Below are 24,987 nucleotides of genomic sequence, written 5' to 3' on the forward strand. Positions count from 1 at the left end.
AAAAGCAACAACAGAAACCACCAAACAAAAAAAAAAAAAAAAAAAGAAAACAAACCACAAAAAAAGAGTACACACACTTCCCTCCTGGCCATTAGGTCAGTCTGCACGAACGCTGGCCAACCTCAGCAGTTCTCCAGTGGAAGCACCTTCTGCTTACGGACTTGGAAGCAAAGACAGATTTATCCCCAGCACAGTCCAGACCCAGCGGTTCAAAGCAATTAGTCTCCGGCGTGTTGCTCAGCCCTGCTCCACCGCCCTGGGGAACCACGCTTTGCTGGTTAGTGGCTTTAACAGCCTTCCAGTACAATAGCCACGAGGATTGCTCAGAACATACTCCGCATCCTCCTACGCCAAGAGGAATAACTGTGTTCCTAAAGCACCTTCATTTCAACACATTCAAGTAAGTCTGATGCACTAACAATAGAAGTTTCTGTAAGACCCTACAAGGCAATCATGCACGGCAGTCCTACCTCCTCGGAAAACACAGGCAGGAAAAACGGTCCTGTTGAAGACAATACAGGAAGTCTCTAACAGACCTGGAAACAGACCTCAGCTTTCATAATTTGAAGTGTTTGTGATTTTTTTTTTTAACATTCAGACTTCTTTAAACTTATTAAAAAACCTGAAAGCAAACAAACAAAAACAAAACAAAACAATCCACCACACCACCCTGTGTAGCTGCAGCCCCAGCTTTGCCATCTAGGTTATCAATTTAAATTGAATTGGATCTTGGGTGACACCTTGAAAAAAGAAAATCTTTATTCAGAATTCATTAAAAGAAAACTATTCTAATTATAGAAAGATTACTTTGTAAAGCCAACAGAAATACACAGCTTCAGCGTTAAAGCCTTTCCCAGAAATAAGGGGGACCTAAATATTAAATGTAGGACTAATTTTTATTCTGCATTCTGATGCTCATCATAAAACTGTTTTACTGCCACAGATATTTCTTGACAGTGTTTTAAATTACAGATCGACTCATGCAAAACTGGGATCTGTTAATAGCGGGTGGCCTCTCCTTTGCTTTTATGGAGAGAAAATTTTATTCTCCTTTACAAATACTGGTGATTTTGATCAAAGTCATCGTGGGACACCCGCCTCAAAGGGTGAAAGGACAGAAGCATTAAATCAATTCCCTAGGCAACCTCCCAAGCTGAGCCAGTATTGTTAAAATAATGAGTTGTGCACCACTTGATCCAAAACCACCAGCTGATCCCCATTTTTATAGACAATAGGTAGCATAAAACCAGAAAGCGTCTGCAACCGGTCAGATCATTTTTCACAAATCATGCATCTTCAACTGATAAAACATAACATTTTTTCTGTAACAGCCTACTAGCATTTTTACCAGAAAAAGCATCCCTCAAAGTTTTTTTAAAAAAAGTAGTGTTCTCAAACTTATTCCAGGGAGCTAACATTTAAAGACACAGGCAGATTTTCAACAGAGTGCATGCACTCTGCTGTCTCTCACCTCCCAAAAAGCCTGTATTTTCTTTCTATATATCATGGTATCTTTAACTTAAGTGTTTCGTTGCAGGGTTGAATGCCATCTACCTTTTCAGGAATGTTACATGCAGGTATTCTTCCACATTTCAGAACAACACATATCCAAAGTTTTCTTTCACTTCCTCTAAGTTTTGTAACGTACGGGCCAAAAGTCCCAAGGACAAGTAAATCACGAGAGTCCACTGAAAATAGGCAAACATTGTGCTTTATAACTCAGGAGTTAAAGCCCACTTTAAACAAAGAGCCTATGACTAGTTCATCAGATAAGGCTTATATCTTTCTCCCTGTAATTTAATAACACTTCTTCTAGAAACACTTCTCGGTCAGCTAGAGTTGAAGTTCCCAGAATTATACAGTTGCTTAATTACAACAAAACATGCATTGAGCATGATTCCCAGCTCACTGTACTTTTTTTTTTTTAAAAAAGGCTTTATGGAGTAGATTATCAGCCCTCAAACAAGGTATTTTTAGGAAGAAGTCAATCCAGCGAGAGGCTCGACTCTTCTTGACTCCCACCTATTTCAGCATCTTACGGGGGGCGGGGAGGGCCAAACCCGCCCCCGAAGCGTCGCCCCCCGCCGCTCTCTTGGGGGCCATGTCCCCCCCTCCTCGCAGCGGGGCCGAGATTTTCCGCTTGGAGCCCCATTCCGCCCGCTTTGCCCCCAACCTAAGGCACCCCGAGGGGCTGCAGTTTGCTCCGGGTTTAGCTCAGCACCGCGCCGGGCGCTGCAACTTCTGACACGACCCCACGACAGAACCTCCCGCGCCACACGGCAAAAGCGGGTTTTACCCCCCAGAGAGGGACCCCGGAGCCCAGAGGGGACTCAGACCAGCCGGCACCATTCATTATTTCACCAACAGAACAAATAAGGCCAAGGCAACCGCTGGAGCGACTCCTTGCGACTCCGGCCGGCACCGGGCACTCCTCGGGGCACCGAGGAAAAGCCCTCGGTACCGGCAGCACCGCGGGCGCTGAATTTTACCTCAGGGACCCCGCGATGCTGCCGAGGGTGCCCCGGGCCCGGCCCGCCCCGCCACAGGGAGACCCCGCGGGGGCCGCACCACAGCCGCCCCCCGGGGTTCGGGGCGTCCCGGCCGGGGTTGGGGTTGTCCCGTCCGCACTCACCGCGGGTCGCCGGGCTCAACTCGGCTCGGTCCCGTCCCGCTCCGCTCCGCCACCGCCTCAACCTGCTCTCCCGTTCAAACGCACGGCGCTGCCGCCCGCCCCGCCCCGGCCCGGCCCTGCCCGCCCTCCGGCGCCGAGCGCAGGGCAAACCCGGAGCGGCGCCTTGCCCGGAGCGGAGCGCGCTCCCGCCCGCCCAGCGCAGCGGCGGCGGCTGAGGTCGGCGATCCAGCCCCGGTGTTGCGGCGGTCCGGCGCCCGCTCCCCTTCAACCTGCTCCATTGTGTGGCTGCTGTGAGGCGGCGGGGCGCCGCGCTGCCCCTCAGCGCCGCCCTACGGGGCCCTTTCCCTTCACCGTCCCGGTACGGGCTCCCCACGGCGGGACTCACAGCGCTCCCCGGGCCGGGCCGAGGCGAGCCGCCCTCCGGCGGGGAGTGAGGGCGCGGGGCGGCCCCTCAGGCGCGGCCCCTCAGGCTCACCTTCGCCCCGCCGGCGGCGGGTGCCATGGAGACGCGCGGGACGGCGGCAACCGCCACAACGGCCGCACCTGCCGCGGGCGGGGCGGGGCGGGGCGGGGCGGGGCGGGACGGGACGGCGGCGACCGCCCTTTTCCTCACAGCCCCGCGGCGGGAGCGTGAGGGATCTTCTCCTAGGGGAGGGAAATCGTCGGGTTTGACTGACTTTTGGGTTTGTTTACCTTTAAAAAGCGACGATGAACTTCCAGGGCTAGTTCGCCTGCATTGGCTAACGGAACCGAGCTGCAGGGAAGCCATAACTGTTACTCACAGGGCTCTCGGCTCACTGGCTTTGGCCACCCAAAGTCCTGGCGTGAGGGAACGCAGCTCTCTGCTAGATGAGGTTGAGCTTAAACCTGTCTTTTTGAAGTTATAACTTTATATCTGATAGCCTGGTGGGCGTCGGAGGAGCGTTTTGTAGTGAACCAGCAGGTGTGAGCGAGCCCTGGCGGACTGGGGGAAGAGGCGGGGGGACATGGCACTGAGGTGACCTCAGTGACGAAGGCTGCTCTGCCGCCTCTCCTCTCCCAGGGACCCTCATGAGCCTCTCAGGGAAGGACGCTAACAGCACCGTGCCCACCGCTTTCGGGTGGGCTCCCAGGAAGGCTGGTAATGTTTATGACAGCCATTTGTCTTACGTGCCGCACCGGCAATAAAAAGCCTATGCACCGCTGAAGGTATTTTTCTTAGTGGGCCATTTGGAGGCCTCTCCTTTCACTCCCCATGATCTTTTTAAGATGTATTGCTCACAGCGTATTCAGAGTTGCAGGGGCAAAGGCACAAAAGCTAAACAGTTTAAGTCTTGTTCTTATTCCCAATCACACAAGAACTGCATCCTCTGCTTGGAAGTACTCTTGTGTGAATTGCTGCTGCGGCTGAAGGAATGGGATAGTGCTCCTCAGAAGCAGCGTGGGGTTTTTTTTATATAATGGAGAAAAGTGCTTTTTTTCTCCCCCTGACCTCCCAGTCAGTCCCTCAGCTCGGTTCTGCAGAGCTATTTGTTTCTACTCCTGTTACCGGTTTCTCAATAGACCGGCCTCCCACGGAGACAAGATCTGCAACCTCTCAAGCCTCGCACAGATGGAAAGCGCAGCTTTGAACTGAGTTGTGCTTTTTGGAGGGGGGAGGGTGTGCTGTTGTTGGGTTGTGGTTTTTTTTTTTTTTTACAACAGATAAGCCCTGTAAGATAAGGAAAACAGCATTAACAAACAATTACAGGAGTCAACCCTCATGAAATCTGTTGTCACTGCAATCTCAAATCCCGCACCACTCGGTTACTCTCAGTGCACCAGTGTTGTCCCTTACAGCACTGATCTCTTACACTAAGCTGCTTCCCTTTGTGTTTGTATTCTGACCAAAAGCTATAGTACAAGCACATCACCAAGTTTTCTTGTCATGTACAACACGTGGAAAGAGATCAGAGGCCTGAAGTCAAAGATTTTTAGATCTCCCTCTCTATACTTCCTTCTGAAATTATTTGTTATACTAACTCATGGCCACAAATACAGGGAAGGAAACTTCAAAAATTTAGTTCAGACTAAGGGGAGGCTTCCTCTACATAAGTGATAAAACAGCTGTATCGACACCTTTTAAAAATCCTTCACAAGCCACAACCTAATGGAAACGATACAACAATTTGCTGTAATTTAGAAAAATCTCTAGTTTTTTTCTGAACTTCATCGAGGGTAAAAAGGGCTGAGACAAGACTTTGAGGGACAAAACTTGGTTCATATTTGCCCACACCTCACCTCTGCTACTACAAATGTAGTATGCGGTTTCCTGAGATTTTTCTCTCTGCTTTACAGTAGATTTTTGTGATGAATCCTCCTATGACTCATTTACAACACAAAAGTGCAAAGCCCAAGTAGAATTATATTTAATTATTACAGAAAAACAAATTATAACTGTACAATTATGCCCAGTTTAGAAAAGCTCTACTTACCAGATGTAGGAACAGCTATAACCACTCATGGGTAGTGGATTATTGCTGAGACTGAATTTGTAGTTTGGGGTGAAAAGTCAACTTTGAGTTTTGCTTCGGAGGATGCTAAGGCGGATCCCGAATCCCTGACCATCTGTCTGACTTTTGTGTCCAAGTACCACAGCAGTGGCTGGCCTAGCCCTTCGCTGTATGATGCATAAAACCAGATGCCTCTATTTTTCTTTTCTTTTTTTTTAAACAGAGAGAGATTTCCAGCTCCCGTTGAGGTCTGCCTCTCCCCACGTCCCCCACATTGGTTTCCAACACCGAGATCTGTGCTGCAGGTACTTCATGGCTAGCTGCGCACTGTGCTTTGCAAAACCCAGCCTCACCCCTGAGAGGAGCCAGGAACAGAAGTAATAAAGAAGCACTAACATCTATTCTTACTCGAGGAAAAGCTGCTTTTTTTTTTTTTTTTTCCCACAACTTTGCCCTGAAGTCAGCAGAGGAAATGATGACATAGCAACTAACTGTCAGACAAGTAATGCTCAGCTGTTAAGATTTTTTTGTACCCCACTCTTCTTCCTAATATTTCATTGGCAAGGAATCACACAGAACGGAAATCTGTAAAACACTTCACTTTAAATAAATATTTGGACTGTGGGAGGTTAAACAAGAGTCAAGTGCTTGGTATATAAAACATGTAACAATGAACATAGGAAATTCAATCTTTATCCTATCAGTATTTACAAAATAAATAATAATACAGTTATATACTCAACACGTGTTTCAAAAATAAAACGACAAGAATTTAAGTTCTTAGCACAATATGGTCCACCTTTTCAAATTTCATGTTAAAGTTTTATTTTCATCTAATTTTAGATATAGAACCATCAGAAAAAAAGCATAGGTTTTTCCTGTTCAAGTGAATGTCATCTTCTAAAAATTTGGATTACTGACATATTAATTTATATTCTTTGATATACCATGTGATTTTTTTTCCCCAAGAAACTCTAGTTGTTATAACCTTATGTCATATTGTTATGACCAGCTTTTTAAGATCAGCCATAACAAATTACCTTTTATATTGGTAACAGTGCAACCCATTATTCAAGATGAAAGATTTTTAAAACACAAATTATACATAAAAGTAGTATAAGAATAGAACTCAAAGAAAATGCTCGTGTGTAAACACATACCACGAGCTTTGTAAAGGTCTGAAATGGAGTTTTCTAACCAAGGTGGGCTACGTAGTAATGACACGTAACAGCAAAGATTTAAGGCTGTACATTGTGAACTAACACTCTGCACCTCCTAAAACCGGGACTGTCAACTGCTTTCCCTAGTTAGCTAAAGGTATTTAGCCAGTGGAAAAGTGGACAACTCATTTAGGATATTGTGGAAAAGCTGAGCTTCAGAACATTTGAATTTGTGGCCGCATACTACCACTAAATGTCAGTCCCATCTGGGTTATAATATGGCATTAAGTAACTATGGGTTTTCTGTTCCAGACAGGGAGCCTCAAAATTATGGCACTATTTTTCATCATAAACTTCAACTTTACATGAAGCACGTAACAGCGGTAACTGGCATTCCTCCAAGCTGGTCTCCCTTTCTACCTTTAAATAGATCTTCTTAACCAGCTCACAAATTGTTTCAATGTCTGTACAAATCTGTTGTTGCTTATACGATCCCTAATTCTTTCAGAGTAGCTTTCTTCTCTCCATATTCCCTTGTTTTTCTTCAAGGCCTTTAACTCCGCTCGAAGCAGTCTTTTGTGAAGTTTCCAGTACAGGCGGGAATCGTGGTGTAGCCCTTCAATGCGCGCTGTTCTGCCAAGCCCTTGTCTCAAGATCTCTTCATTTAAGCACACGCTGAGAAATCGACCCTATAAAAAGGCACAATAAATATGATATTCACTCTACCTTTAAAACAGTTTTGAGGGTTTGTGTGCATGAACTCCCTCTGAGATACAAGCTTTACTTCTGGCTAAATCTACCCTCTGGCAGAAAGAGCTAAAAGTTAAGAGGAATCCAGCTGACTGTTAAAACATAATACTAACGCAAGACGTTAGTGACAGAACATTTGATGGACTAAACATCAGCATCATGAGAACTGCATGATATAGCCTAGCACTACCGGACAGAGAAATACACTCCCGTCATGAATCAGTCTGCAAAAATACTGGTCTTGAAATCCGATTTGCAAATACGACATTACAAATTCATATTAAGACAGATAAATTACAAATAATAACATTCCCTAAATGTACTGAGATAACTGAATTGCGTAAGTACAGTCAAACACAAAACTGCAGATAAAAGTCAATTTTTGTCACTATATTTACCTTATTTACTAAAACAAGGCACTCAAGTGCCAAGTCCTCCCTTCCGAGAAGTTGGAACCATAGCATTTGCTTGGGTTTTAACTCTTGCTGTAACCAGGCCATGCCGCTCGGAGCCAACTCCACCCCGGCAAGCCTCACCAGCAGCACGCCTTTTGACTGCCCTGATTAGAGAGAGAGAGAACTTTGTTACCAAATGCAGCACAGGAAATGTCATGCTTTGCACAGACCCGCAGCTGTTGGTAATGAATTTGTTCCCATGGACTTAAAAAAAGAAAAATAATCCATGATTTATTCGCAAATAAGAATTTGGTCTCATCTCTCCTTCCGTAAAAAAAACTAATTCAAGATTGCACCACTTATGGTTTAAGCTAGTTTGTTTTATTTTGCATACAAATGGAAAAAAGTACTTTCATTATCAGTCATTATTATTTTATTTGAAGGGGCAGAAACACCAGGCACGAGGCATCAGCACCTGCAGGTATTCCTGTGGAACTCACAGACTTGATGGACAACGGCTGCAAAGTCACTGTCCCCAAGAAGAGCCTTTTTGCCGGGACTGAGATGAGCTATGCAACCAAATGACCTGCCTGCGCGCTAGCTTTTGCTGCCAGAAAAATATCACAATAATGCTGCCAATTAATACAAATACTGTATTGGCAAGCTCTTTTTACGTGTCTCCTCACAGTCTTTTTTTTATTCCCTGCTTTCCCACCTGTGAAGTACGGAAAAAGGCAGAGCCAGCGCTGTAACTCGGCCCTTCCTCCGCTCTCTGTGTAGCCGCAACAACAACGCTCCATCCCTACCCTTGTCCTTCACGTTTTTTACTCACATTTTCTCTGTAGCGTTGTAATGAAAGGAACACTAATGGGAATGTGTTCAACTTCCAGGCCTTTCTCCGTTATCTGATGCAATTTTCCCCGCAATTTCACATTCTTTTCTACAAACCCCACAGGTATATCCGAAGCACTTGTAAACTTTGTTGTCTGTTGATGGAAAGAAGAGCAAGACAAAGTTTTTTAAAAAAAAATGTAGAGCAGTAACAATCACATTAACTCCAACTTCTTAAAATAGTTTGGCAAATTACAGATCTAATAGACAGCATGGGCAATTGTATATATATATATATATATATATATATACACTTAATAGTAATCAGTTGCCAAAGCCATTATGTGCCAGCCTTTCCAGACACTTGGGGATGTTCCCTGTCTTACAGGACTTGCAATATTAGGGCTGGGCATGAAAGCAAGGTTTAGAGAAAGAAGACAAACTGACGTTTTTTGAGTGGTGCATATTGAGGTTCACATGATTCACCATGAAAAGAGCGTTTCAGAAGCAGCCTGAAGGGTGCTGGAACAGGGGTGAAAGGAAGCCAAGTTGTGCGAAGAACAGACACGCTGCAAACAACGGCGGAGCAGGGAGGACAGGAACAACACAGACTTGGATAAGGGAGCGAAAGAGGAGAGAAACAAAAGCAGGTGTACATCTTTGAAAAGATCACAAGAAGATTAAATTTGACACCATAGCCATCGACTAATGGGAGGATTCCAAGGGACAGTTAGGTGATCATGCAGGAAAACCAAGCGGAGCAGCAGGAAAGACTTGGCCAGCAGTGCAGGAGTGAAGCCACCACTGGTTTAGGGGTGAGGGGAGAAGGGCAGGAGCTGGGGCTGGAGGAGCACCCAGGACTTCAGGCACTAACATCTGGAGATCTCTGGGTAAGGAGCCTTTTGTAGAGCACTGCCCTACTTCCCTACAGCTATGAAAAGTACCGACCTGCTCAGCAGCCCTTGGGGGAACTAAAAATACCGAAACACCACCACTAAACTCGGAGATCTTTCTACTGTATGTTATTTATTCAGTAAACCTTCCCATTTGTGCTCCATAAGGTCTCCCGCTAGGAATACAGAAACTCAGGACCTTGCGGGCAGAAAGCCTGAAGGTTTTTACAAACAGAAGTTGTTCAAGTCTGATCACATTTGTACTGGAAGCTCCGACCACCTGGTTAACCCCTTCACAAGCCCTGGGTGTGATAAAAAAAAAAGGCAACAAACAAACAAAACAATGAAAAAAAAATCTGGCAACATTTGTAGTTCAGGCTTTCTGGTAAGATTTTAAAGTAAAAACTTCATACAAATGTTCTTTCACAGCAAACTGCATTTGGAGTTGTGCAGAGGGAAGACCAGAGTGACTATTATTTCCTAACGGGCTGGAACGCCGCGGCAGAGCAGTCGCTCCCTACCTGCGCGGGCATGGCTGGAGCCAGCGGGGTAGTGTTAGCAATGCTGCAAACTGATTGAAGAAGTGAAGATTTAGGGTCATGTTTAAAAATATTCAAATAGCACTTTTGTTCATGGAAGGACAGAGAACAGATGTGAGGAAACTGCCTCTATTTCAGCTTTATTTAGACTACAGGTACGAGGCAGTTTGGCCAAGAAGGCCAACGGTCTCCTGGGGCGCACTAAAAAGAGCGTGGCTAATGGTCAAGGGAGGTCATCCTCCCCCTCTGCTCTGCCCCGGTGAGGCCACATCTGGAGCACTGTGTCCAGTTCTGGGCTCCCCGGGTCAAGAAGAACAGGGAACTGCTGGAGAGGGTCCAGCAAAGGGCTACAAAGATGCTCCGGGAGTGGAGCATGTCTCTGCTGAGGAGAGGCGGAGAGCCCCGGGGCTGTTCAGCCCGGGGAAGGGGAGACTGAGAGGGGATCTCATCAACATTGATTGATATCTAAAGGGCGGGTGGCAAGAGGATGGGGCCAGACTCCTCTCAGTGGTGCCCGGTGACAGGACAAGGGGCAATGGGCACAACACGGGAAATTCTGTCTCAACACGAGGAAAAACTTCTTCCCTGTGCGGGTGGCAGAGCACTGGCACAGCTGCCCAGAGAGGTGTGGAGTCTCCTTCTCTGCAGAGACGCAAACCCGCCTGGCCGCGTTCCTGTCCGACCTGCTCGGGATGCCCCTGCTCTGGCGGTGGGGTGGCCCAGAGGACCTCGGCAGGTCCCTGCCAGCCCCCGCCGTCCTGCGGCTCAGTTCGGGCCGCGCACCGGCGCTGACACCGCGCGCATTCGCCGTAGGAGGGCCTGCGGGAAGCTGCGGCGGCAGAACCCAGGAAAACAATACTGTGGGTTAGGAAAAAACCAAAACCAAACCACAAAACAAAGAATGGCGGGGAAGGCGTGCGGGCTCTGCCCGCGGACACGCGTGACGCGGGCCGAGCCCCCCCCGTGCCCCCGCACTCACCATGCGGACGCTGCGCGCCAGCACCAGCGCCGCCGCCACCGCCAGGCCGCTGCTCAGGCTCTGCGGGCACAGGAGAGCGGGGCTCAGCCGGGCCGGGCCGGGCCGCGCCGCCCCCCCGGCCCCGGCCCCGGCCCCGGCCCCGCTCCCCGCCGCCCCCTCCCCCGGCCCCGTTACCCGCAGGAGGCTGAGGTGCGCGTCCGCCCACTCGGAGAGGCGGGACAGGCCCTCGGCCGCCCCGCTCCGCCGCTCCGCCATGGCCGCCCGCCGTCTCCCCGCCGGGCCCGCAGCGCCGCCCGCCGGCCTGGAGCGCCGCGGCGGGGAACGGGGAACGGGAAAGCGGGGCGGGGCCGGGCCGGGAGCGGCGGGGCGCGGGGGGTGCCCGGGCCGGGCGAGGTGACTCTGCCAGAGTCGGGCAGGGCCCGGGGGGGCGGTGTTGGGCTTGGGCTGCTCTGTGTAGAACCACAGAATGGTTTGGGTTGGAAGGGACCCTAAAGCCCCCCAGTGCCACCCACCCACACCACACCTCCCCCCAGCCCAGGTTGCTCCCAGCCCCGTCCAACCCGGCCTTGAACACCCCCAGGGATGGGGCAGCCACAGCTCCTCGGGGCACCCTGCCCCAGGGGCTCACCGCCCCCACAGCCGAGGAGTTCTTCCTCAGATCTCATCTCAATCTCCCAGTCGCTTTCTCCAGCTCCCGTTGCAATAACAGACTCTCAAGGAAGAGGTTGGGTTGCTTCTTTCTTCTTGCCTTTTTAAAAGTTTTGGTTTTTTTTTTTTTTTATGTTAAAGATGTTTAAGTCTACAATAATTCTAATATTAAAAAAAAAAAAACTCTTTCACAGTAGAATAGTCAGGAGAAAAAAAAAAAGTAGCAAGACCAAAGTTTACTGGTTCTTTTCAGCACTCTGCTCATCAACTGGTAAAGCAGTAACACTTCTGACTTGCATTACAAAATAGCAACATAGATTAAAAACCCTAATCCATCAGTTATTTCTCCAGTTTGAAAGAGGAAAGTTACTTAATTTAGGTCACATTTCATACATATTACTACTGATTTGGAGTGTATGTTTAAATTTGATTTTGCTGGGTTCATGTAAAGTACCAATAAGCGATTTTCAACCCATCTGTATTAACGAGTTTCACTGGCACCTTCAGAAATAGCAAAACAAAATTGCAAAGTAAAAGCAAACCCTAAAACATCTATGAATTTAATTTCCGTATTCTGCAGATGAGAAGCTTCTCCTCAAAGTCAGAAAAATTGAGGAAAAAAAAAAAAGAATCTCTAGGCACAGAGAAGATGCAATTAAAGCAAGTGGCCTGTTGTTCCAGTAAAGACACAGAACTGAAGTGCCGTGTACACAGTGAATCCAGTGGAGATGATCTGGCCAGGACTGAAAGATCCATCCACCTTCAACTACAAACCTCTGAAATATTCTCGTATTCTTTGTGCTTATGCAGAGATGAAATTGGAAGACTTTTAGTTTGGGGAGTAAACCCAATGTCCTTTCCTCTAGCTTGGCTGATTTTGTTGTACGTGAAACAAATAGAGAGAACATGCTGTGGGTGGACCAAAGCTCACAGTTGGGGGAGATCTACAGCTCGGGGCGATCTACAGCTCAGGGCTCAGCTTTCCACCCACCGCCAGGGCGTCCCTCCCAGGTGGAGAGGGGAAGAGACAGAGGAACAGGCTTCGGTGGCCAAGGAAGCACTTGGTCACACTGTCCTTTTCTGTACACCTTCTTACTCCTCCTTATGTCACACAGACACTTTGTACACAGCCACATCCCCTCCTGTTGCTCAAAAGTTGGTACTGATTTACTTTTTTCCTAAAACATAGAGCAACAAAAGAGCCACAACCCCTTCCAGGAGTTTGGAACACAAAGCTCAGGAAGCAATACTTCAAATATTGACGAGGCAAGAAACACAAAATGGAAAAGGAAATCATGTACCTTTCAAAGGTATTTTTAATAGTTTTCTTTTTTAATAACGATGTACCATATACATCCAACAATATCCAAGTGCCCTCTCTCTAGGCGTACAGTGTGCTTGCCGTACATCACTAAGGCACTCAGGAGGGAAGTCATTTTTAACAAATGCAACGGGAATGTTTCCACTACACAGCATCAGTGATAAGTTTCTGTAGCAGCTCTACCACAGGATTTAGCTTGTTTGATTTACGGGACAGCAAGTTGTTCACCAACTCACTGGGAATCTGGCAAGTTTGTCATCACCAAATCACTTCCAAAGGCACTGATCATCTTTCCTTACCCCAAGCTGGGAACAGTCACATTTTTTCCCGCTGATCTTGAATCTGAATGTTCAAATTTTAGTGACGTGGAGGAACTGACGCTATCAATTCATTCCCTCAAAATACCAATCGCCTTCCGAAGGCCCGCATGCCCTCTCCTTTTGAAAGCTGTCTGTGTGTGCTAGCTGCTGCTCTGTCCAGTTTACACCTTCGGGACTCAAGGCCCAGAGTATTGTGCGTTACTCTTAAGTCCTACCTTACAGCAATGTTTTTGTCAATAAAGTACCTTGAACATAAATCAAAATGCTTTGAAACAGCGGAAATAAATTAAACAAATGTAATTTGTTTATAAAAATATTTTCTTATAAATCTTTAAAGCTTATAAAAGCCAGAAAATACATTTAAAAGAATCTCTGAAACGTTTCATCCTTTGAGATGTGGTTACAGTTCAGAAAGTGAGAAGAAACAAATCCCACAGACATTTTACATTTATCTTCCCACAAGGAATTCCATAGTACAACACGCTTAACCTACAAGTCAAAATGCCTTTGACATCCTTCCCCGGGTCAACTCCCCATGTCAGACCGTTTCTGTTTGAAAATAAAGAGCTGGAACTTAGATGACAATGCTGCTGTTTTGACAGACATGGCACAATTAGCTTTTCCATAGTTGCTATATGGAAATCCAGGCGCTGGCGACACCAGAGACCATGGCTCTGAAGCTGGAGCTCGGGAATAGGTATGTAGTACACAGGTGCCGTTTTTTTAACGATTACTTTCTGAACTTACATTTGGATATTGGGAGGGCAAGTGGTATCACATACAAACATACCACTGTCTCAGCCACCCATTTTTTCAGTGATGTGGCCTTTAAAAATACCTATATTCCTGTTTATTGATTATGGGATATGTCCTTGTAGTAAAACTAAAATGACCTTGCTAGTCCATCCAATATTTAAACTGCATCAATTGGTCCTCTTGCACTTCCATGAAGACTGTCCCTCGTCCTGCAGTTTTTTAAATTTTGGCCCAAGCAGGAACCACCAGCCAAATCCCAGAATGACACAGATGACGGACTCCACGTAGTAACCATCCAAGGTGGTAACACAGGAACCGCCAGCTTTTATGCAGAGCTGAAAGACAGAAGTGGAAGTTGATGCATTAAGTGTTCTCTGGGAGATACAGAAACACAGACTTTGAGAAAGTAGGCATTAAGTATCTACTGGTTTTTTACTTGCTCTTGGTTGTGACTAAATGTATTTGTTTAATCTTCCTTGTTTCTTGTGGAGTTAGTAAGAGAGGCTATCAAGTGTACCATTGGTACGAAAAGTAACAAAACTGTTATAAAACATTTGGGAAATGGAGCATATTGGCCCAGGGGGCTAACTCCAGCAAACAGAAGCTGCCCAGCTGTCTCAGCCTGGCCTCGAGGTGCAAGCACTGCTCTTAATCCCATGAAAATTTTTCTTCCCCCCCCAGCCATCCAAATGGCTTCTTTAGAAATCACACCCTTGCATCTCACCACACTGAATCTGCAAATGGACAGAACAAAGTGCTGCGTATTTCTGGGAAAACCATGCCCAGGATGTTTTTTAATTGCAGAACTAGAAGACAAAAACTCCAGCATTTAAAGGGTACGCGCATAGCTCACGAAGGTTTCTGCTATTGCTCAGATTTCAATACTGCTATAATCCCAAGATAAATCAACCCTCTGAGTTGAGGTTCTGACAGCATTTTCATTATTGAGACATGTCAAGATCAGATTAGGAATAAGAAGGGAGTGGTGGTAGAACATTACCAACTGGAAGGATACAAAAAAGATCAGAGGAGTGAGGCGAAGGAGGAAGGACTAAAGTTCAGCAGAGGCCCAGGCACAGGGAACGCAACTAGCGGCAAGCCAATGACAGGCAGAAAAAGCACACATTCAGTGGAAACTAGTTACAGAAGAGAAACTGCAAGTGCAACTCAGGTTCAAACAAGTCACATTTGACTCCTAGAACACTTTATTTAGAGAGCCTCCACATCGCAAAGAGTCCTGGCATTCAAGAGTGAAATAAATCTCAGTCATAGGTATGGAATAAAAATCCCCCAAACCCCTAAAACATTTCCACCCTTCCAAACAGTCACGTTACAATTTCTCATTTGCTCATGAGGAGGCGAATTTGAAACCTTGCTTCCCAGGCAGTTTTGCATCCCATTGTTTGATCTGTGTACAGCAGTACAGCATGTTCTTTGTTCTCTTCCACAAGGCTCCCCAGAACTGGGAAGGCAGCCAGTGACACCGCTCAATTTCACGTGGAAAGAGAAGATCAAAGACAAGAGAGCAAAGTAACATCACGGGAGAAGGTATCAAGGTATCCAGATAGGAAGCCTCCAGAAAGACAAAAGGAACAAAAACCTACCACAAAACTTAGGGGACTTGGGGGACAGCCAGCCTGCCAAGAACAGAGTGCCTAATCACACAACTCTGAACTTCGCAAAGTTTACTCTCAAAAATGTAACTACAGCTTCCTTGCACCTCAGCGACTGTGGCACCAATCGAGTGCTTCTACCACCATCTTTTCAACCCAGCCCAGAAAGAAACGGACAACTATGCTGCAACTGCCAATCTTTGGTAAGCTGTTAGTTATTAAGAGCGTACAGATAAAAACAGACTTCATTTTATCAGACAGAAAAATTAGCACAATCAGTGGGAATTTTTAAGCATAAGATGTGCACTACGAAGGTTTTCAAAGGCGAAAAAATACTGAGAGAAGCAATTTAATCGGGAAATGATTGAACAGAGACCTTCACAGCCTCCAAAACTTACTTCTGCAGCAACTGCAGTTCCACAGGACTGTTCCTGGGCCCCTGCACACTCTTTCACTGTGAGTGGGTCCACGAGCCAGAGTGCAACGGTGGAAGGCCAATTCCCTCCCAGATTTGACACAGTATTTAGGAGTGTCATGTAGGTCCCTCCAATCAGTGGGTCACTGACTTTGGCGTTGAAAGCCATTATTGCAACATACATGCTATACAGCGTGATCTATAGAAGAGGTAAGAAAACAGTAAGGTCTCCCCAGTTACAGGCAACAACAACTAAAAACCCTAACACAAAAGCTGTTAAGAGATTACTTGAAGTTAGCAACATTGACTAAAAAATAATCCCAACACCTTAAAATTGCACAAAAGAGAAATTCTGCACTTGGTCTCTCTTCTTATACCAAGGAGTAGCCTTGCCACTTGTTTCAAGTCATGCCGATATAGACCCAGCCTCACATGCATCAGAATGACTCAGGTTATCAAACTGAAGTATGACAAGGCCAGCTAAAATAACATATAAAAATAACCCTTTTGCATTTAAAATCAACTCTCAAGGCATTGCATACATTTTTAGTTCTGATCCAAAGCCCAGTTTGTATCAGGTGTTTGTTTTCCAGGCCTTTGGATCAGATCCATTATGATGTTACTTCAAAATCACTAATGTAATTTCTCTAGGACCAGGATCACATAACTTTACGGATCCGCACAATAAGCACAATCATCAATCACGATGCCTAACACTCAGTCAGAATGCTGGGATTTCTCCAGCTCCACCATGCTCTTGAGCTTCAGATTTTTTTTGGAAGCGTGAGTCTGCGAAACAAAAGCAGAGCTGATCAACTACAAGTAACTTCATAGATGAGGTCCAATGGAGCACATGGAAGAAGGAGAAATGATATTGGCAAGAGTATCAAAACTAAATACAGCCATGCAGCACAACAGGTCAGACTTCAAGGAATTCTAGTGTAACTAAGGACAATACCAGATAACAGCATTTATAGTCCTCTCGTCAACTGATATGAAACACCCTCCTGTCCCCCTCCCCTTCCCACAGACAGTGTATATTACCTGATGTAAAGCATAACTCAACAATACTACAACATAGTAGTAGACAGGAAAACCTCCTTCATGTTTTACTGTAGGAGTCCACCATACCAAAAAAGCAAATTCCAGACCAAGCAGTAATCTGGAGGAATAAGAAAGACAAGTCGTAATTCAAGTAATTCTCCTCCCCATGTGTTTCCTTGATACAAAGCAACTATTGAATACTTATACATACAGAATACATTAAAATAGTTTATATCTAAACAGTTAAAGCTATTTCTATCTTCGATAGAATTAGATATTAAATATTTGACAAGCACCGAAATTTTATACCTAAACAATTCTGTCTTCTGCATAAACATAATTCACTACCAGACCTCCTATGCTAGCTTCTCCCCTGTCCCTTCACACTGAAATTTATTTTTTGTAGAAAGCAACACACGAGATACCTAACCAAATTCTACTGGAGCAAAACTTACTGTTTTCTTTGGCGAAAACATACATCACTGTATAAGAACATATTAAAATATCAGTTACCTGTTACAGACATGTTACATGACTTACTGAGTAACAGCATTCAGTAATTTGCGGGATTTACTGGTTTTAGAATTCCATAAGCAAACCCCTATGAAAAACACCTAGCACAGAGGCGGAACGTCTCCTTGTCTGTATCGACCTAACTCAGCTTCTTTTGCTCTCAGTTGCCTCACTGCGGTAACTGCGCCCAGCCCACGCATGCACCAACTGACCCGTCAATGCCTTCTGCCACTCCGACACTGGGCAGCACACGTAATTTCACAGATACAGTCCCAGATCTCGTCAGAATGGTTCATGAATAAGGAACTACCAACACTGAATAAGAGCAGGAGAGTACTGCTCTAATGCCATCACATGCGCATCTTAAAAACACCTCGTGTTCCACTTTCTTACATATGTTACTACATGAATCAAGGCACAAGACAGAGTTCTCCTCACTCTGAGAATTCTGACATACTGTCTTGTACCTGGAAGTTTAAGAGTTACACAAGAAATACTATACTTGATCTGAATACGCAAATTACTACGTTTCTGTCAAATAAGATTATTTGGTTTTACCTGAAAGGCATAGCTTTGTAAAACGTGTTCAGTGGCTGGGGCCCTGCTGTGTATTTGCTGATAATCAGAGGCAATATTATCTGTAAAGGAACCATTGGAACTGCTAGCAGAGCTAAGTGCTCTTTCGGGACTCCCTCTTCCACCAGTTTGAGTCCTGTTACAGCATCTGCTGCCGAAAAGCCAACCTGCAATACAAGTGAGAGAAAATAAACTGAGGAAAGCGGTGACAGTTTGGCTAGAAATTCAGTTTACTCGCTATTAAGTAAATTGAGAAATGCGATAGAATACAATTCACTTCTGTGTCTCATTTGATTTCCAGATCTGTTCTGAAACATGTTCTACGCTCACATACTCTTCTTGTCATCAGTGCCAAAACTATACCAAGAATATTAAACATAGCAATGCTATTCATGCCTGTGCCTTAATTGCTGTTGGTGGCCTCGGTAGCCAACAGGAACCCGTGGAACCCTAGGTTGTACAGAGTTTCAGACTCTGGCTATAATATTTAGGTTAAAAGAAACATTTTTCTGTGCTTTTAACTGACAACTACACAAACAACCTAACTGTTTAAAAATGTTTAAAAACTAATTACTTCGATACTAGATTGCAATCAAACTTCTCTTTAATGCTTGTGTAAACACTTACAAAAGCTCAAACAAATGTTCTCTGTTGTACAGCCTGCTTAGCACGATGACATAAACAATTCTGTTTCAAATTTCATGCGAAAATTCAGAACTCTGATGACAACCACCAGCAAAACTAAGAAATAAGTTACATGGCAGGGACTCAGCAACCCTTCAGACTCCGGTATCATCAGCATCTAACAATTCATATATGTATTTACTCACTTTTGCTGTGAGAATCAAGAGACAGAAAGTAAGAACCGCCGGCATCTTGATTATTGAGAATAGCAGCTTGTATGTATCAGTGATGCCTTTTGTTTCTTCTTTTGTTGGTGTTAGTTCCTTGTTTTCTTTTTTCAAAAGAGCAACCAGTGTAGTGGTAATTAAAAAGACAGCTCCCCAGAAAAACAGGAAATCTGGAGGAGAAAATAAAATAAAATAAAAAAATCTTTCCAGCAGCCATCACTAACAAGTCACTGAGTATCTAAAATGCAGTTATTTTCAAAAAATATAAGCCTAATAATCAAAAATTGAATAAAAACATTACTCTCTGACTCTCCTAAAAACAAGCAACCCCAACACACAGCACCTGACCCAGCTCTGCCTGGCCCTCACGCTATAACCATACGTTTGCTTGAGATCCGAGACAGAAGAGCAGCAGCAAACCGGGTCACTGCCCTGGTGGTGTATGTACTGCTGCCACAGCCGCTACAGCAGAGCAGAAACAGAAATAAAAAAATGGAAGTGTTGAAGGATTACACATACAGTCACCAAAAGCTGATAAAGGACGGAAAAGCACATTAAATAGTTACAAGATGGGGAAAAGCTTCAGAGGAAGCAGTCATTCACACCTCTCCAGTTGATTTACTGGGTAGTTGTAACTATCCTGTGCCTCAATTCTATACTCCCTACATAATATCTATCTGAAGGAAACAAAGATGTATACTTATGGGTGTAGAGAAGGCCCAATGAAAGTCCTTACACAGCCATCAAGTAAAGAGTCAATAAAATATGTCTGGTTTAAGTAGCCATTATACTTGCTAACCCTTAAGAGCTCTATTTTAAGCAGATACAATATTTGCTAAATTGAGGATTTGAAGACAGCAATAGTAAAAACACACCAATATTTTATGGCAAGTACTTTTTGACTGAGTGAATGGATTAATCTAAGTTAGTCCTATCCTCTACCTTTATGAAAGAGGCAAGAAAGAACTCAGTAACATGCAGAGGGTAAGACAGAAGTAGCCTTTTATCTTTCTGGTCATGCGCAACTCCAGGAGCCTCACGGTGACTTGAAAGTAAGCAGCAAGGGCTGGTGAAAGGGCAAAGACAGTGCAAAGGTTTAGTCAATTATTAGCTGCTTCTTAGGCGCAGGAAGAGAACAAGCACAACAAGTATGGATGAAAACACAAAAAGACTACTGTAGCTATATCCTAGCACCCTCCGTGTAAAAGAAAAAAAGGCATTTCAAACCATTTTCTGCTGCTTCCACACCGGCTACTTTTCCCTTTTCTAAAGTAAAGAAGATCTCATAACTGATGCTGTCAGACTGCTCTCTGTTAAAAAAGGTACCCCGAATATTACATTTTTAAGTAAAAGATGAATTTTCAGAGTCATGCTAATCACAGCTCCTGTCTACAGAAGATGTACAGTGGTGGTACTCTAATAATAGCACTAAGCATTATCACCGCAGCGAGAGACCTAGAGCGCGAGGACAGGAATAGAAATAGCTGTGAGCATCATTGCATGAATACTCCTGATCAGGTCAGCCCCATCAGCCGCAATACAGCAACGGCTGGATTAGCAAAAAAAAAAAAAAAAGCAGCCACTACCAGGCTACAGGCAAAAGAACTTCAAATTATAGTTTACACAAGAAATTTCTAGCGTAAAGTTTCTGGTGCCACCAGTACTGCCTGGCCCCATTCCTATTTTGTCTCTGCCTCTATACTATTATGAGCAAAAACTATTGTGTTGGGGCAAAGCAAACTTTTGAGTGAGATCAGGGCCAGTTCAGGCTGGAAAATAACCATCAACGAGGTGTGTGTGGGCAGACTGGTGTATCATCACAACAGCTTTAAGTAATTCTACAGCTACATGTCTCTTCCCAGGAAAGCTTGGGCTGCCTTGAAAGGGCACCTTCCTCCTGCACTCGTGCTTTACCTCTCTTCCTTCACGCTGGGACAGGCGTTCACGTGACTACACAGCAAACAATTAACACTGCTGCTTCTCCACAACTTGAAGTTGACTTGCGATCATGAAGTGTTGACTTGTTCTTTCCCTAGCATCGGCACTCAGCCTATGCCAGAAGCGTTTAGGGATCTGAACTATTCACATTTCCAAACTGTTTTCTACTGCTTTAACTGGCCAAATGAGCCCATCACGAGCCCTGTTACAACCAGTGCTAGGACCAGAGAGCTGCTCTCCTCGTTTCAGTGAGCTGGTTTACAGTGCTGCTCTACGGCTGCTTCAGGAGAAATGTGGACACAGCAAATTGTGGCATAGTCACATGAACAAGGGAACAGAAATTTCTTGCAGCCAGTTTTACAACCCCAAAAAACATATCCTGTAACTATAGCGTTAGAGCTATTTGCTTTTCTTACTCCACCCAGGTTAGTACTCCAGGACAAGTTAAACAGGTTGCGTTGGTGTTTTTTGGTTTGGGAATGATTCTCCCCCTCCCTCAAGACCACTCTTGCAATAGTAACAAATCCATTTATACATGCAGCACTGAGGAAAAAAACCCAGGACAACAAAACACCTGGACAGTGGAGTTAAGTCTAGACAAACCAAGCTCTCTGAACTACACTAGTGATTTGCTGGTTGTATCAGCAGTAAAAGACGTCAGTCCGCTGCTGGAGGAAGAGGGAAGAGACACGCCAGCACTTATGAACTACAGACTAAGGGGAAACAAAGGAAAGCAATAAACCAGCAGGGTTACTTTGAGGACTACTCTATGCTTGTTGGCATATAGACCAGATATAGGGTCATCAACAAGAACGAAACAGGAAGACTAGTTAGCAATTGCGACAGCTGCACAGACAAAATAATTACAGCAGTCTTGGAAACTGATATCCTGATTTATCAATGAGATAGGGACAGGATAGAAAGTGAAAACTAGCCTGCAAACAACAGTTCCACTCAGCTTTGGCATACCTTTTCTCTTACATGATACAGGCAGAGTAATCAATGCAAGAGATGGAAAAGAAGCTAAAACCATGAGTATTTACTCTTTATTGCTAGCCACAGTCACTTTGAGACGGCAGCCAGAAGTGGTGCCAGTTTTTCTTGTCCTCCATAAGCTGAGGTGGCTAAACTCAACCTTGCAAACAAAACATGTATTTTAAGCATCTTCTAGGCAATACACCTGACATCAACCACCACACATAACCTTTCTCAAGAAAACAAAACCAAACAAACAAACAAAAAAAAAAAAACTAACCCAACCCAAAACCCACCAAACAGAAAACATCCCTACACTAACAAACTAGTTATAGCTGGATTACCAGACTTCATTTAATTAATTAAAGAGAAAACAAAATCCCCCTTAACTTACTAAAATAAGGCCTTCCTTCAGAAATTTGCTACGTGGTCAATCCTGAACACTTGTTATTTCTATTTCCGTGAACAGAAATTTTGCAACAGTCAATTTTTTTTTAATTTCCCCTTTCCTTCCTCCCAGGAGGAGATGTTCTTAAAAGGCCTCCTTAATAAGAGGAGGTTTGTTTGTTTGTTTTTAAACAATAATCTATTCCATGGTCATTAAACCAGGGGAAAAGAAAAAAAAAAAAACGTCTCCAGAGTGCTTAGATCAGCCAAGATAATGACAAAGCAGGCTTCCCACACTCAGAGAAGGCTGAAAGTTCAGTGTGTGCAGCAGTGGACCCCACCAGCCTCTCGGCACCCGGTGCTTTCTTATGGGCAGGGGACAAACCAAACTTGCTCGGTTTCACAGCGCCAAACCACTGCTCGCTCTGAACGGAGCTTTGGTCCAAGCTCAGGGAAGAATCACCCCCATCCCAGCACCGGCACGCGCAGGCCGGCGGTGCCCAGGCAGTACCTGAGAGGGTAACAATCCCCTGGGGCTGGGGCTGGAACCGCAGGTACTTGTTGCAGAAGGAGGCCGACTCAAGGGCCAGGAAGAGGACGTTGCCCAGGAAGTAGCCGGCCGTCTGGCCCACAGAGTTGCAGGTGGAGGCATAGCCCACGTTCTCCCTGGACAACATGGTCAGGGCCCAGCCATCCACCGCGATGTCCTGCGTCGCCGCCAGGAACTCGAAGAAGAAGAAAGTCCCAGTGAGGGCCACCACGTTGGGGCCCCGGCCCTCCCCGTCGCCCAGCAGCAGGTCCACCTGGGTGGACATGTAGATCATGAAGAGCCCCAGGATGTACTGCGTGGGCACCAGCCAGGACTTGCGGCGGCCGAAGCTCCGCAGGTAGACGGCGTCCACCAAGGGGGCCCAGAGCAGCTTGAGGCTGAAGGGCCAGAAGACGAAGCTGAAGAAGGCCTGGTCAGTGTAGCTGGCGCTCTTACTCTGCAGGATGAGGGGGACGCTGCCCGCCAGGCCCAGCGGGATGCCCTGCAGCACGTACAGCACCAGCAGCAGCAGGATGCTGCCCAGCTCCGCCCGGCACCCCCGCGCCCCCCGGGAGCTCGTCTCCGGCGGCAACAGCAACTCCTCGGCCTCAGCCTCGGCGCCCAGCAGCCCGTCCCCACACAGCGCCAGGCCGGGCGGCGCCTCGCTCCTCACGTCCAGGCAGTGCTGGTGGCTGCCGGCCCGGCGCTGCCGGCCGCCCTCCTTCGCCGCGATAGCGGGCGACATGTCTCCGGGAGCGGAGGGAGGACGGGCGGCGCGGGAACCGTCCTGCGGAGCCGCGGCGGGAGCGGACGGCGCCGCTGAGGAGAGGCCGCGCACCGGCCCGGCCCGGCCGCCGCCAACCGCTGCCGCCCCGCCCCGTCCCGCCCCTTCCGGGCACGCGGGCGCCGGCGGCAGGCGTGGCTGCACCTCATTGGTGCGCCGCTCAGCGACGTCAGGCGGCCGCCCCGGCTCCTCCTCCCCGCGGCGGCGGCGGCGCAGCCGGGCGGCATTAGCTCATCGCGGCGGCGGCGGCAGCGGCTTCTCGCCGCCCTTTCTTCCCCCTCCCCGCCTCGGGGCCGCCCGCCCGCCCGCCGCTTCCCGCTGCTCGCAGGTGGCTCCGCGCCCCAGTCAGTCCTCATGGCCCTCTGCAACGGAGACGCCAAGGTCAGTGCCGCCGCGCTCCTTCCCGCCGCGGCCCGGGACGCTGCCTGCCGTCCGCCCGGGCTGGACGGGCGCTTTGTGCCGCCGGGGCCTGGCCTGGCCTGATCTGGCTGCCGCCGCCTCGGCCGGCGGGCGCGTGGTGCGGCCTTCCCCTGCGGCCGCCTCCCGCAGCAGGCCGGGGCGGCGGAGAGCGGGGCCGTGCGGCTGTGGGGGGCCGGTGCCTCCCAGGCTGGCGCGGGCAGCCGCCCGCCTCCCCCGCCCCCCGCGCCGTCCTGCTCCGCTCAGTCACTCCAGGGGCTGCTCGGAGAAAAATCAATTAATTTGTCAATCGGGGGTTCGGTGGGATTTCTCCAAGCGGTGCTCGCGGCGTGGCCCAGCCCGCCGGGCCGGGGCTGCTCGGCGCCCTGCGCGGCCCTCCGCTGCCTCCGGCGCGAAACCCAAACGGGGGTTCGGCCGGAGCCTTCCCTAGCAGCTACCCACCTTCTTTTGTTTTGGCGTTACATCCTGGAATGAACGGCGACTCGTTCAGCCAACTGGGGAGAGAAGTCGGTTTGCTTAACCGCCGCGGGTTTGCCTGCGCAGGGCCGCTGCCCCCGTCCCGGTGAGCCCCGGGGCCGCGCTGCCCCCTCAGCATCGCCCCAGCTCCGCTTTGCGGCGGCAGTGGCAACAGCGCTCTGCGGCGGCGTCGCTCTCGCACGTCGGGGTGACAAAATGACTCGTGAGCATTAATGAAACTGAAATTTTTTCTTGATAGGGCAACTTCTGAACCAAAAGCCTGCAAGCTGCCTCAAGCCGCTTCTGTAGTAGGATAAAGGCCTTGTTCTGGACATTTATCTAGTTTGCAAGAAAACGTGACTCTTGAGGGGTGTTTTTTAACCTCTTAGTTGGTCCCTACTTAAGTTTTCTGACAGGCTTTTTGCCGACTCTCGACGCCGTCTCCTTTCCTGGCCAGGGTGGCTCTTGAGGGCTCCTCTTCTCTGGGGTGCTGGCACCCACAGCTCCCCCTGCGCTGCGGAGCTCTCCTCCGCCAGCCCTGCGCTCGCAGGAAGCCGGTAACGAGAGGTAACGAGAGCAGTTTCCGCAGGGGGCCAGTCCCAGCAGCCGTTGGAAATCTGCGTGTGACTTATGTAAATTAAAGTTTGTCTGATATAAGGGGTTGGGGGCTCTTGTATCGGTCTCAGGGATTGCCTGAGTTTGGAGGAGTTACTTTCCTGTTATACTTTGAAAAAATATGAGTTAGTGTTCTTATGCCTGCTTAATTTTAATACCACAAGGAAACAATTAAACTC

General features: G+C 47.2%; 2 protein-coding genes across 3 annotated transcripts; both read right to left on the reverse strand.

Annotated features, from left to right (window-relative positions):
- Positions 1 to 5,067: 5,067 nt before the first annotated feature.
- LOC309675061 (protein C3orf33) lies at positions 5,068 to 10,922 on the reverse strand. 2 transcript variants are annotated; one of them, XM_082487267.1, is made up of 5 exons: positions 10,825 to 10,922; positions 10,651 to 10,710; positions 8,241 to 8,394; positions 7,412 to 7,572; positions 5,068 to 6,952 (listed from the first exon to the last, which is right to left on the reverse strand). In XM_082487267.1, the coding sequence occupies exons 1-5, from the start codon at positions 10,903 to 10,905 to the stop codon at positions 6,686 to 6,688; spliced, it is 723 nt and encodes a 240-aa protein (XP_082343393.1). In that variant the 5' UTR covers positions 10,906 to 10,922; the 3' UTR covers positions 5,068 to 6,685. The 2 variants fall into 2 exon arrangements, with proteins under 2 accessions (XP_082343393.1, XP_082343394.1); XM_082487268.1 differs by lacking the exon at positions 10,651 to 10,710 and having other exon boundaries at positions 10,825 to 10,907.
- Positions 10,923 to 12,589: 1,667 nt separating this feature from the next.
- On the reverse strand, positions 12,590 to 23,373 carry SLC33A1 (solute carrier family 33 member 1). The gene is made up of 4 exons (XM_082486989.1): positions 22,519 to 23,373; positions 17,839 to 18,023; positions 15,707 to 15,922; positions 12,590 to 14,030 (listed from the first exon to the last, which is right to left on the reverse strand). Exons 1-4 carry the CDS (start codon positions 23,279 to 23,281, stop codon positions 13,863 to 13,865), a joined length of 1,332 nt encoding a protein of 443 aa, XP_082343115.1. The 5' UTR covers positions 23,282 to 23,373; the 3' UTR covers positions 12,590 to 13,862.
- Between the last annotated feature and the right edge of the window lie 1,614 nt (positions 23,374 to 24,987).

The sequence above is a fragment of the Vanellus vanellus genome (assembly GCF_965231255.1).
Source record: "Vanellus vanellus genome assembly, chromosome: 8".
Taxonomy (NCBI): domain Eukaryota; kingdom Metazoa; phylum Chordata; class Aves; order Charadriiformes; family Charadriidae; genus Vanellus; species Vanellus vanellus.

Coding starts and splice junctions, on each gene's coding strand:
- LOC309675061 (XM_082487267.1), bottom strand. CDS start 10,905: ATGGCGGAGCGGCGGAGCGGGGCGGCCGAGGGCCTGTCCCGCCTCTCC. Junction 10,711..10,824: donor CGCACCTCAGCCTCCTGCGG/GTAACGGGGCCG, acceptor CTGTGCCCGCAG/AGCCTGAGCAGCGGCCTGGC. Junction 6,953..7,411: donor GCCTTGTTTTAGTAAATAAG/GTAAATATAGTG, acceptor GCCTTTTTATAG/GGTCGATTTCTCAGCGTGTG.
- SLC33A1 (XM_082486989.1), bottom strand. CDS start 23,281: ATGTCGCCCGCTATCGCGGCGAAGGAGGGCGGCCGGCAGCGCCGGGCC. Junction 18,024..22,518: donor GGGGATTGTTACCCTCTCAG/GTACTGCCTGGG, acceptor CTTGTATTGCAG/GTTGGCTTTTCGGCAGCAGA. Junction 14,031..15,706: donor GAACTGCAGTTGCTGCAGAA/GTAAGTTTTGGA, acceptor TCTGTCTTTCAG/CTCTGCATAAAAGCTGGCGG.